At 60.2% G+C, this 11,432-nt stretch overlaps 2 protein-coding genes across 3 annotated transcripts; one reads left to right on the forward strand and one right to left on the reverse strand.

Annotated features, from left to right (window-relative positions):
- Nucleotides 1–1,471: 1,471 nt before the first annotated feature.
- On the reverse strand, nucleotides 1,472–6,174 carry LOC143824825 (uncharacterized). The gene is made up of 3 exons (XM_077312558.1): nucleotides 6,110–6,174; nucleotides 5,387–5,912; nucleotides 1,472–3,301 (listed from the first exon to the last, which is right to left on the reverse strand). Exons 1-3 carry the CDS (start codon nucleotides 6,172–6,174, stop codon nucleotides 3,296–3,298), a joined length of 597 nt encoding a protein of 198 aa, XP_077168673.1. The 3' UTR covers nucleotides 1,472–3,295.
- HIC1 (HIC ZBTB transcriptional repressor 1) lies at nucleotides 5,871–11,181 on the forward strand. 2 transcript variants are annotated; one of them, XM_077311718.1, is made up of 2 exons: nucleotides 5,871–6,224; nucleotides 7,519–11,181. In XM_077311718.1, the coding sequence occupies exons 1-2, from the start codon at nucleotides 6,173–6,175 to the stop codon at nucleotides 9,597–9,599; spliced, it is 2,133 nt and encodes a 710-aa protein (XP_077167833.1). In that variant the 5' UTR covers nucleotides 5,871–6,172; the 3' UTR covers nucleotides 9,600–11,181. The 2 variants fall into 2 exon arrangements, with proteins under 2 accessions (XP_077167833.1, XP_077167834.1); XM_077311719.1 differs by lacking the exon at nucleotides 5,871–6,224 and adding an exon at nucleotides 6,234–7,213.
- The last annotated feature ends 251 nt before the right edge of the window (nucleotides 11,182–11,432 follow it).

The following is an 11,432-nucleotide window of genomic DNA, read 5'->3' on the forward strand; positions in this document are numbered from 1 at the left end:
CCAGGGTCCCAGAGATTCTGTCTCATGATCAGCAATGGCAGGGGCTATTGATATGGGGAAGAGCCTCTTGTGGCGCAGAGTGGTAAGGCAGCCGTCTGAAAGCTCTGCCCATGAGGCTGGGAGTTCGATCCCAGCAGCCAGCTCAAGGTTGACTCAGCCTTCCATCCTTCCCAGGTCAGCTTGCTGAGGGGTAAACGGTCATGAGTGGGGAAGGCACTGGCAAACCACCCAGTATTGAGTCTGCCATGAAAACGCTAGAGGGCGTCACCCCAAGGCTCAGACATAACTCGGTGCTTGCACAGGGGGAGACCTTTACCTTTATTGATATGGGGAAACCCAACTCCCCCATAAAGCTCTGCAAAAACAGGCATGTGTACAATAAAATCGATAACATGGGCTGAAAGAAGTATCAAAACAGAACACTTCTAAAAAGTGTTCCTTTGTAGTCACTGGCTGACTGGTTTGCTCTCTTGGATGTACAATTGGGGGCTGGCTAATAGGCAAAGGGACAATACTGCTAGAGGTGAGGAAGTCGCCCATCTGGCCAGGTAAGACCGAACAGGCAGGAATCACTGTGGATCGTGTGACGCCGTTTGAGGCCACAAAAAGGAACCCGGAAGCGGCTGATGGAAAGGGGTTTGATTCCCCACTCCTCCTCCACATGCAGCCAGCTGGGTGACCTGAGGATAGTCACAGCCCAATTGGAGCTGTTTTTGCAGAGCAGTTCTGTCAGAGTTCTCCCAGCCCCACCTACCTCCTAGGGTGTCTGTTGTGGGGAGAGGAAGGGAAAGATTTTTGTAAGTGGCTTTGGGACTTGGCAGTGAAAAGTGGGATATACAAAAACAGCTCTTCTTCTTCTTCCCTGATCATGAGACTTGAACAGACCACGAGCCCAACCAGATCACTGTTCACGCATCCATATTCCCCCCTCTCTCCCATACTGGGAAAACTTCTAGGGAGCACTGCCAAACAGGCATACATAGACTTTGCACTTGTGTAGCTGCTGCTTGCATGACAAAAAGGGTGCAAACTCTACAGGCCAACATGGCAGTTTTTGTGATGTTAACTGGAGAAAAAAATGGCTGTGCTCTAGATCAGCAAACGCTGGCAGGGGCTCATGGGAATTGTAGTCCATGGTATCTGGAGGACCACAGGTTGACTACCCCTGCTCTTGATCATAGCTTTAAGTATGGAAGTCTTACTGCAGGGATCCATCTGTCAATACAATGATGGGGAGGCATTGGTAGGACAGCACTGGTGAAAAATTTAAGTCCCCTTTCCCTTCTGGTAAAACCAGCCTTCAGAGCTTCACAAACACCCTTCCTCCTGGTTGCCTACTGCAAAATGAACCCTGGGTCGGGTCCCAGTGGGCAGAAACAGTTGCAGATTTCTCACCATCTGACTCTTGAGAAGAAATGGAAAGTTTATTATGAAAGCAGGTGATACATTTCATTTATTTATTTTATCTGCATAATCTGCCCTCCCCTTCCAAAGTATTTATATGTTGACTTCTAGGCCGCGCCTCCATGCAAGCAGGCTGAGGGTGGCTCACAATGTGAAGTTGTGTAAAATAGCACATCTATGGGAAATGCAGTATTTTGTTTACTTAGGATGAGAATAAAATTTGAATATAGCTGTAGAAAGGATTGGAATTTGAACAATAATACCTTTTATTCTTGATCTCTTTCTTATTGCGAGATACACTTTTAATTGATTTTGATGCTTTGATGGTCATCGTTAATGTTAGATCTGTGCGGGTTTAGAGAGCTGGACACTGGGAATTCATTTCCGCTCTTTACTGGGAGCCCAGCATGATGGAACAAGAACCAAAACTGGACCAAAGAAACCCACAACCAACCCCTACTTATGTACATAAGCCATGTACACAAGATCTTCCCACTAGTGTGCGCTATTGGTCAGTTTTACTTTAAACCGACTGGATCCCGCAGACGGGGATCTAGCCACACATTGGCCAGTTGCAGAGGAGGCTTCCGATCCTGCCTCGAACTGCTGGTTGATGAGATCTGTGTTATCTAGTAATGCTGCAGAATAATCATACAGTGGGGAAAGAGATTGCTTATAATGTTTAGAAGTAAAAATAATCAGAGATGGTTGTGAAGATTATGAGGAGGTGGACGTTGGAGAGAAGTCTTTTTAATACACTGTGTATAGTAATGTTTGAATTGTTGTTGTTGTTGTTATTGTTGTTGTTATTATTATTATTATTATTATATTTCTAGGCAGCCCTTCTCTAGCAGCAGTCTCGGGGTGGCTAACAACAGTTAAAAGTTAATTTAAAAGATGAAGCCACATGCATTTAAAACAATCGTTATGTGTAACCCCTTTCTGTATTTCTTCTATATTTTCTATGACATTCCTATCTCCTAAAAAATAAAACTATGGGGGGACGGAGATCCAAATTGCCCTCCTGTGAGTGATTTACTGACCAGGGGAGATGGTGTGTGGGGGGTGTTTCAAAGTGGTTATGGCATCTAGTTTAGCACCCCCAGCCAGATGCCTTTGGGAATCTGCAACAACCCCCTTCCCTGACCATCTGTCCTGTTCCTAGACCTCTTTTCCAGGAGGCTGGGATGACCCAAGCAAGCCTGCTCTTGTCAGATTCCAAAAGTCAAGCAGGATGGTCCTGTTTTTTAGTTGGATGGGAGACCACCAAAGAAAACCAGGGTTTCACTGTTAGGTATTGTAATTCTGCATGCAACACGATCTGGGAGGGGAAGGGTTAAGAGAATTCTCTTTCTAAGGTATACTTGGCCGTTGTCACCACCAGACACTGAGTCTCTTTGGCCCTTGCTTGGTTTATGTTTTTCATCTCCTCTCTCTTACCTGGGCTTGGAGCTGTGCAAGAGTAACCTTTTTGAAGTTCATCTGTTCACATTAAGTGAAAGGTATCTACATGAATATGTCATGTAAGCTGTGCTTCTATTTTTTTTTTTTTGCAAGTAAAAAAATTCTTTCTCTTGTCACCAACGGAGTCAGATCATCTTTGTCATTTTTTGAACAGCATTTCCCCCTTAGCAAGGAAACTGGGGGACATTGCATAAAGCTTCTGTGCTTTCCAAGGCACATTATTTCCTTACATCTAACCCAGAACTGAAACCCTCCTTTTGGGTCATCTTATGCTGAAGAGTCAGAAGGTGAACACTGAGTCATACGTGGCTCCGACTGTCTTTGGAGATCCGTCTTGATGAAGGGCACCACGTGACCCAGTCATGTGTCATCTATTTGTAAGTACTTAATTTCAAGTATTGTTTTGCTTGTGGGAGATTAAGCCATCTCACACCTTAAAAAAGAAGATCCCAACCATTAGAAAACAGAAAGTGGGGGGTCTGCAACTTTTATATTAAAAGAGCTAAGTCACATCCCAGTTCCAAGTAAGAGGCAGCACCAGAAAGTCTCTTGGCCCCAGCTGAAAACATAGAATTCTGCATGACTGATGAGAAACGTCCTGATTATTAATGCATACTTTTACAAACACGGATCCTTGTGAGTCCATCAATAACATGCAGGTCACAAGAAGGGATAACTATGCACAGGCATGCTGCACGCAATCACTTTCATGCCCTGATAGAATGTGCGCATAATTGGCACTTGGAACCCCATAAGCCCATAAAAATGTTGCCTCTCAGTCCTTCATTAAAGGAATGGGCAACGCCAGCACCCCACCTACCCCTCCAACATATTGTAACTCAAGAGGTTTTTTTTTTTTTAGAGCCATATTTAGACAGTCTACGAAGCCAGTCTCTGGTACGAGGGACACCTGGCAGACCAACAAGTAATAAGAAATTAAAAGCTTGCTGTAGAGAGCCCTTCAGGAGAGGGAAAGAAAGAAAGAAAGAAAGAAAGAAAGAAAGAAAGAAAGAAAGAAAGAAAGAAAGAAAGAAAGAAAGAAAGAAAGAAAGATTTCCTTTCCCCCAAAATAACAAGGGAAGAATTGCACTGGAGCCATCACCAAAGTGGCTCTGATCCTAGTCCAAGCTCTGCAGGGCTGCTGTGCACATTAGGCCATTCCCACCCTGCAAAGGAGCCCCGGGGGCAGCTGGTCTTCTCTGCTCCAGATGCAGAAGCCCAAAGGACACCACCAGTTCCGAGGCTCCAGAGAGCTACCCGTTTAAGGGTACATCTGGCTGGCCGAGGGGGTGGGTTGTGAAGGGAAGAAGCATTCTGGCCCTTCCGGCTGGGTCTACAGGGACATTAGAAGCAAGGGCCTCTTTTTGCAGGCACCAAGACACCCTTCCGTTCCAGATGGGGACAGAGGGCCAAAAGGGGGAGTGGGGGGGGGCAGCTCCTTCCTCCCTAAGGCCAAGGGCTTGCTTCGGGACACCTTCGCTGTAGCGGCCGCCTTCCCTTGCGCGCTTCAGGCCGCCATCCTAAGCGACCGCGCGCCCGGCCTTCGAGGGAGGGGGTGCCGGAAGGGGGGGGGAGGCGAACGGAGCCCGGCGTCGAGACCGTCCAAGCCCCACCGGGCTGAGGGGTCCCCCGAGCGCTTCTCAAGCCGTCCCATTTGCCCGGCCCGAGGCGGACTTCCAAAGACGCGGGGGGGGGGGGCGAAGGAGAAAGCGAAAGTGGCCCGGCTCGAGATGCGAATCCCGCGTGTGGGGGGCGTGCGGGGGAGGGGGAGGTAGAAAAAAACCCGCCGCGGCCACCCACTCCCCCCCCCTAAAAAAAAAAAACCTCGAGAGCTTTCTGGGCCCGAAGCCCCTCGTGGGAATGGCTGGGGGAGACGCCAGCCGGGAAGGGCTACTCCGCCCCCCCCCTCAAGAAGCTCCCCCTCCGGGCAGAAACCGGTCCGGGGGTGGCTTGGTCTGCCCGACGGCATCCGCGGAGCGTCCGGGAGACCCAGCGGAGTTTCAAGGAAAGACCCCTCCCCGAGAAGGAGCCGGAGGAAGGGGAGACAGGGAGGCTTGTGGAGCAACAGAGCCGGAGGAAGGCTGGGTGGCCCAGATGGGACAATTGGGGGGGGGGGCTGACTGCCCATGGGGGTCTCTTTGAAATGAGCCAGCAACTGCAGGCGGGAGAAGCTCCGAAAGGGAGGACGCAAGGCGACCCTGCGGCCAGACAGACCCCCGTTTGACTGTTTTAAAACTCCTCTTGCAAATCCGGATCCTCCCAAATCTCTCGGGTAGCTCTTAAGGGCTTCCTTTTTTGGGCGCAGGATTGTCCGTCGCCCCGTCAACGAAGCAAGAGGTTCTCCTTAGCTCCCCCCGGGGGGGTTGCTTCTGATTCCTTCCCCCCCCCCCCCACCGCGCTACAGGCCCAGGAGTCCTTTTGGCCGCCCAGCTCCGTCCAAAATGCGAGCTGCCAGTCTGGGGCGGGGTGTGTGGAGACAGAAGCGAATCCGGGCCGGAGCCACGCGTCCAGCACCTACCTGCGGCTCGGTGCCCCCCTCCCCGTTGCCACCACCGCCCCGGATCCTGCCCTCCCGTCGGGGGCTTTCCAGCTGCTCCGACGACGGGAGAAAAGGGGGCCCCTCGGTCCTCGGATGCTGCCCCAGCGCCGGCGGTGCTGGACTCGGGCCGGATCGCGCTGCGCCACCAGATGGCGCCATCCTTAAAGAGAAAGCTGGAGGGGGCGCGCCGAGAGACAGGCTGGGGAGAAGGTGCTGCGGGCACTGGAGGCTCAGAAAGTGGCCACCGGCCCCTGCCAGCTCGCAGCCCGCGCCACGCACAGCCGGGGCCAGCGCCGTCCCGCCCGTGCCGAGTTCTAGTCTAGAGGGCAGCGGAGAGGCGTCTTTCGCCAGCCGGTAGCTCCCGGGCAGCTGGGAGCGCAGCCTTTCCCCGACGGGCGCCGGGTCCGGCCAGCCCCCTCGGCCGCCGCCCCTTCCCGCCCCCTGGGGCTGTTCCTTCGGGAGCTCGGTCGGCCGGGCCGGGCCAGGCCAAGCCGGGCGGCTCCTCCTCCTCCGCGCCCTCCCCCGGCCCGCTGCTCACTGCCTGCCTGCTTGCCTGCCGGCCTGCCTGGCTGCCTGGGAGGCGGAGGAAGCGGCGGCGGCTCCTTCAGCACGCCCGAGTTCAGGCCGGGGTCAGAGGGAGTTCGCGGCCCGGCCTCTACCTTGCCGCGCAGCCGCTGCGCTCCCGGCACTGGGGCCAGGCACCGCCGCCGTCGGGCTCCAGGCGCCGGTCGGGACGCAGCCTCCGCCGACGCCACCGGGCGAGCCATGCGCGGCCACACGGACCTGGCCTGCCTGGCCCACTCGACGGGGCTCCCAGGTAAGCCCGCCGGCGCGGCTGCTCTGCTTCCTGGGGGGACCCGACGGAAAGCTTCCCCCGTCCCCAGGCAGGGCGCAGCGGGGCTCCGCGGACCGCCCTGGCTTGCCAAGCCGGCGGGAAACTCCGGCTGGCACGGAAACCGAATCTTTCTCGGGAACTGCGGGCTCGTCTGTGCCCGGCTGCTTCGCGGAGGGTCCGGGGGTCTCTTCGGCCGCCCGGGGGTCCTCCGCCCGGGGGTCCTCCGGGGGTCCCCTCTTGGCCGCTTTGCGCGAACTCTTTCGGGTTTCCCGGGAGGCGTCTTCTGGCTCTTGGGGGGGGGAGGAATGCGGGGACCCCCTTCCCGCTCCCCCACCCTCCCCAAACAGCCCTTCGCTTCGGGGGCGGCTTTCTCAAGGCTGCTCCCCCGACCTTTCCGCCCGAGGCCTTGCAGGCGGCTGTTCCGCGGAGCCCTCGGCAACAAGCTCCCTTGGGTCCGTCGCCCTCTTGCTCCCCAGCACACGGGCTCCTTCTGTTCTGCTGAACTCCCCCCTGTCCGGGCGAAAGGCTCCCCGGGATGCGGTGGGCGCCCAGCGGTCCCCGAGCCTGAGTGGAGGGCAGCGGGCGGAAGCGACAAGGCGCGCTCCGTAGGAGCGGGGCCCGGCGGAACCGGCCTAGCCGCCGCCTCTCGGGAAGGACCCCCAACCCCATCGGTGCCTTCTCGGACGGAATTGCTGGAGGCGGAGCGGCGCGTCCACTGCGGGAAGGGCGCTGCTGGTCGGAGATTCCCTCCCTCTGCGGGCAGAGAATTGAGCGGCGGCGGGGAAAGGGGGGTTTCCTGTCGTTTGGCGTCCCGGTGGGGGCCGATCGGGAATTCCCGGGACTGGACGAGGGGGGGCCGGCGATCCCTGTGCTTCCCCCCCCCGCCCCGACGTGATCCGGAGGCGAGGCGGCTGCCCTTCGAAGGGGTCTCTGGTCTTCGCGGGAGCTCGGCCGGCGCTGCCCCCTTCCAGGTGTGCCTGCTCAGCCCAGCCCCCCACCTCGCCGCCGGGAGGGGGCGTGGGATGGGATGGGATCGGCGGAGATACGGGGGGTGGGGGGTGGACCCCCTCCTCCTCCCCCTTCTTCCCTTCCCTTCGCCCGCCTGCGAGGGAAAGCCCCGCTATAAGGGCAGCCTGGCGGGGGGAAGGCGGCCAGAGCGCGCGGAGAGGCGGCCGGGCCTGGCCCAGCCTGCCGGAGCCGGAGCCGGGCCTCTGACGGCGCGTCTCTCTCTCTCTCTCTCTCTCTGTGTCCCTCTCCTTCCGTGCCCTCCTTGCAGGCGGCGGCGACGGCGGCGCAGCGATGCTGGACGCCTCGGAGTCGGCGGGCCACTCGCGGCAGCTGCTGCTGCAGCTCAACGTGCAGCGGACCAAGGGCTTCCTGTGCGACGTGATCCTGGTGGTGCAGAACGCGCTTTTCCGGGCGCACAAGAACGTGCTGGCGGCCAGCAGCGCCTACCTCAAGGCCCTGGTGGTCCACGACAACCTCATCAACCTCGACCAGGAGATGGTCAGCCCGGCCGTCTTCCGCGCCGTCCTCGACTTCATCTACACCGGACGCCTGGGCGACGCCGACGGGGAGCCGGGCGCCGCCGAGCCCAGCCTGGGCGCCCTCCTGGCCGCCGCCAGCTACTTGCAGATCCCGGACTTGGTGGCCCTGTGCAAGAAGAAGCTGAGGCGCGCCGGCAAGTACTGCCAGTTCCGCGGCGGCTACTCGCACCTGGGCAAGCTGCCCCGCGGCCTCCGCGCCGCCACGCCGGTCATCCAGAGCTGCTACGCGCCCCCGCCGCCGCCCCCGCCGCCGCCGCCCCTGCCGCGGCCCGTCGAGGCGGGCAACCCGTTGAGCACCCACTGTGGAGAGCTCTACGCTGCTGCGGCGGCGGCCTCGCACGGCCTGTGCCCTCCCGAGCGCCTCTGCTCGCCGCTCTGCGGCCTCGACCTGTCCAAGAAGAGCCCCAACGGGCCAGGCCTGCCGCTGCCGCCGCCCGCCCCCTCGGAGGGCCGCCTGAGAGCAGCCGTGGAGAACCGCGAGAGCTCACTGCCCCCCGGGCCCGACAGCCCGGCCCTCAGCGGCGCTCTGCTGCCCAGCCACCCCGCCTTCGGAGACCCGGACTCGTACCGCGGCAGCCCGGGGCCCGGGCCGGAGTCGTCGGGGCGTGGGGAGGCGGCGGCGGCGCCCGAGTTCCTGTACCGCTGGATGAAGCACGAGCCCTTGGTGGGCGGCTACGTGGACGACGAGGAGGAGGATGAGGAAGAAGGCGACTGCCGGGGACGGCGGGACAAGGGCGGCGGGGCCGAGGGGGAGCTGGACCACAAGGGGCAGTCGCCCTCGCAGCGCCGCTACGCCAGCCTGGACAGCGCCGAGCCCGACGGGGAGGCCGAGGACCTGGACAACGACAAGAGCACCAGCGAGGAGACCGGCTGCAGCAGCGGCGGCCCTTCCCCGGCGGCCGGCAGCCTGGAGCGCTACCTGGGCTACGAGCCGGAGAGCTTCGGCGGCGACAACCTGTACGTCTGCATCCCCTGCGGCAAGGGCTTCCCGTCGTCGGAGCAGCTGAACGCGCACGTCGAGGCGCACAACGAGGAGGACGAGCTGTACCGCAAGGAGGCGGCTGAAGCGGCGGCGGCGGCGGCGGCAGCCGGGCAGGGCTCCCCGTTCCTGGACAAGCCCCTGAGCGCCCCGCTGCCGTCGGGGGGCCCGGGCGGCTGCGACCTGCTGCGCCCCTACCGCTGCTCGTCCTGCGACAAGGCCTACAAGGACCCGGCCACGCTGCGGCAGCACGAGAAGACGCACTGGCTCACGCGGCCCTACCCCTGCTCCATCTGCGGCAAGAAGTTCACGCAGCGCGGCACCATGACGCGCCACATGCGGAGCCACCTGGGCCTGAAGCCCTTCGCCTGCGACGCCTGCGGCATGCGCTTCACCCGCCAGTACCGCCTGACCGAGCACATGCGCATCCACTCCGGCGAGAAGCCCTACGAGTGCCAGGTGTGCGGCGGCAAGTTCGCCCAGCAGCGCAACCTGCTCAGCCACATGAAGATGCACGCGGCGGCGGCGGCGGCGGCGGCGGCCTCGACGGGCCCCGACGGCAAGCTCAAGCTGGACTTCCCCGAGGGCGTCCTGGCCATGGCGCGCCTGGCCCAGCAGCAGCACCCGGACAAGGACCTGCTCTCCCACACCTCCCACTTCCTGGCCGCCGACCCCAAGGTCGCCATGGAGAGCCTCTACCTCGGACTCAGCCCCGACAAGGCGGCCGAGGTGCTGGCCCAGGGCGCCGCCGCCGCCGCCGCAGCCGCCGCCGCCGCCCACCTGCACAACGACCACCACGCCCGGACCATAGACCGCTTCTCGCCCCCCTGACCCCGCCGCCCGTCCGGGTGCGTTAGTGGCTGGGGGGAGCCGCCGGGCAGCCAAAGGGCGCAAGGGACGCGCGGGGGGAGCCCTGGGCAGCCGCCTCCCCCCCTCCCCGCCCGCCCGCCCGCCCGCCCGCCCGCCCGCCGGCTCCCTCTTTGTGGCCACTTTTGGACCTGCGCCCCTGGCCAGGGAACCGCGCAAGTGACCCTACCTCAAGGCGCAAACCGTCTGCACTTTTACGCAGCGAGGAGGCGGGAGCCCTACCTGCGGGGCGCCATGGGGGGCTGATTCTGCCCGCTCAAAGAATTGGGGGGGGGCTGCATCCAGGGACTTTCTGTCCCAAACCGGCGCCAAGGAGAGGTCTGCTGCCTTTTCCCTGCATCCACTAGTTTAGGGTGGGGCAGGAGGGGCTTTTGTGTGCGTGTGAAGGCGGGGGGGGGGGGCGCATGAATGATTTCTTCAAGTACCCGTTGGACCACTCTGCTCCTCCAAGGGGAGTGAAAAAACTTTTTCCAAGTGACTGAAGGGGCCAATTTTTTCTCCCCCTCCCCCACTTTGACAAAGCAGCCCCTCCAGTCTGGCTCAGCTAAGGGGTCTCAGACATGAGGGGGGAGGGGAGAAGGTGTGGCCCTCCCCCCATGGCAAGCGGACAATCCAGGGGGCTTCTGCTGAAGAGCCCCCCCCTGGCCAACCATTTGCCCCCTTACCTGGGCTGGCTCCTGGACTCTGGCCAAGCCACAGCGGCTGCACCTGGGGTGTCCCCAAAACCCCACTGAGGAAAGTGACACCCCTGCGGCCCTGCCTGCTTGGAAGGTGGTCCTCTCTCTGCCAGGCCAGTCAGGGGCCGTGGCTGGGTAGCCCCCTTTGAGGGGGTGTGTGCTCCTGATGGTGGGGTCAGGGGGGGAAGGGAAACTACAGGCTTGGGCTGCTTCTGTGACAGCAGCCCAAGGGACAATCTTCTTTGCAATGTGACTTATGCTCGTGGGAGTGTACGTGCATGTGGGGAGCTTTTCCCACCTGGCCCACATGACAGCACTGCCTGCACCAGCACCTCCAACTGACTTCTGAAGCCAAAGCGGATTTGGGCCCTCCCTTTTCTCAGAGGGAACGGCCTCTGCTTCCCAAGGGGCAGGAGGGCGCCTCTGCTTGAACCAAAGGACTCTCTGCCACGTGCAATTTCTTGGGACCAGCAGGGAGGGAGGGGATCCAGGCCACTACCCCGTGTCTGGCGCTTGCTGGTCGCCTGCACTTACCGGGAGGGAGGGTGGGTGCGAATGCAGGGACACCCCCTTTTTTGTGGCCTCCCTTCTGTTTGCAACCAAAAGTCGGACAAAATGTGAAACTTCCCGTCACTTTTTGCACACAAGGCAAAAAGCCCCCTTGCGACGGGCTGGTGCCTTTGCCTGAGCCAGCTGCCCTCCTCCCGAGCCAAAGTGAAGCACCCAGAAGGGGTGAACCCTGCTGGGCCTCAGGTAGCCTTTTTTTTTTTTTTTTTTTTGTACAGGGACGCCCTTCCCTCTCTTTTATACCTGAACCAACCAATCGACCAACCAAATGCCAGCAATAAAAGTTTTCTTTACCACCAAAAGGCCTCTCCTCTCTTGCCTGGGGCTGGGAGAGGCAAGGGCCAGGGAGACAGACATGGGTGAGAGCCCAAGGAGGCACCCCATATGCCAGGGGAAACTCCTAATGTTGGGGAGAGCCGGTGGGAAGGACTGGCCTTGCGGGGAGGATCAGGTTTAACCCTTCCTACCTTGCAGGGCTGTTGCTGGGATCAAATTGCATGTGCTTCCCTGAGCTACTCAGGAAAACGGCATTACGAAACTGAGGGTGAAGAAG

This window comes from Paroedura picta, chromosome 15 (genome assembly GCF_049243985.1).
Source record: "Paroedura picta isolate Pp20150507F chromosome 15, Ppicta_v3.0, whole genome shotgun sequence".
NCBI classification, from domain to species: domain Eukaryota; kingdom Metazoa; phylum Chordata; class Lepidosauria; order Squamata; family Gekkonidae; genus Paroedura; species Paroedura picta.

Excerpts from the sequence above, each read along its gene's own strand:
- HIC1 (XM_077311718.1), top strand. The coding sequence starts at position 6,173 with ATGCGCGGCCACACGGACCTGGCCTGCCTGGCCCACTCGACGGGGCTC. Across the intron at positions 6,225-7,518 it reads CCACTCGACGGGGCTCCCAG|GCGGCGGCGACGGCGGCGCA; the intron begins GTAAGCCCGCCG and ends CCCTCCTTGCAG.
- LOC143824825 (XM_077312558.1), bottom strand. The coding sequence starts at position 6,174 with ATGGCTCGCCCGGTGGCGTCGGCGGAGGCTGCGTCCCGACCGGCGCCT. Across the intron at positions 5,913-6,109 it reads CCTGGAGCCCGACGGCGGCG|GAGGAGCCGCCCGGCTTGGC; the intron begins GTGCCTGGCCCC and ends GGCGCGGAGGAG.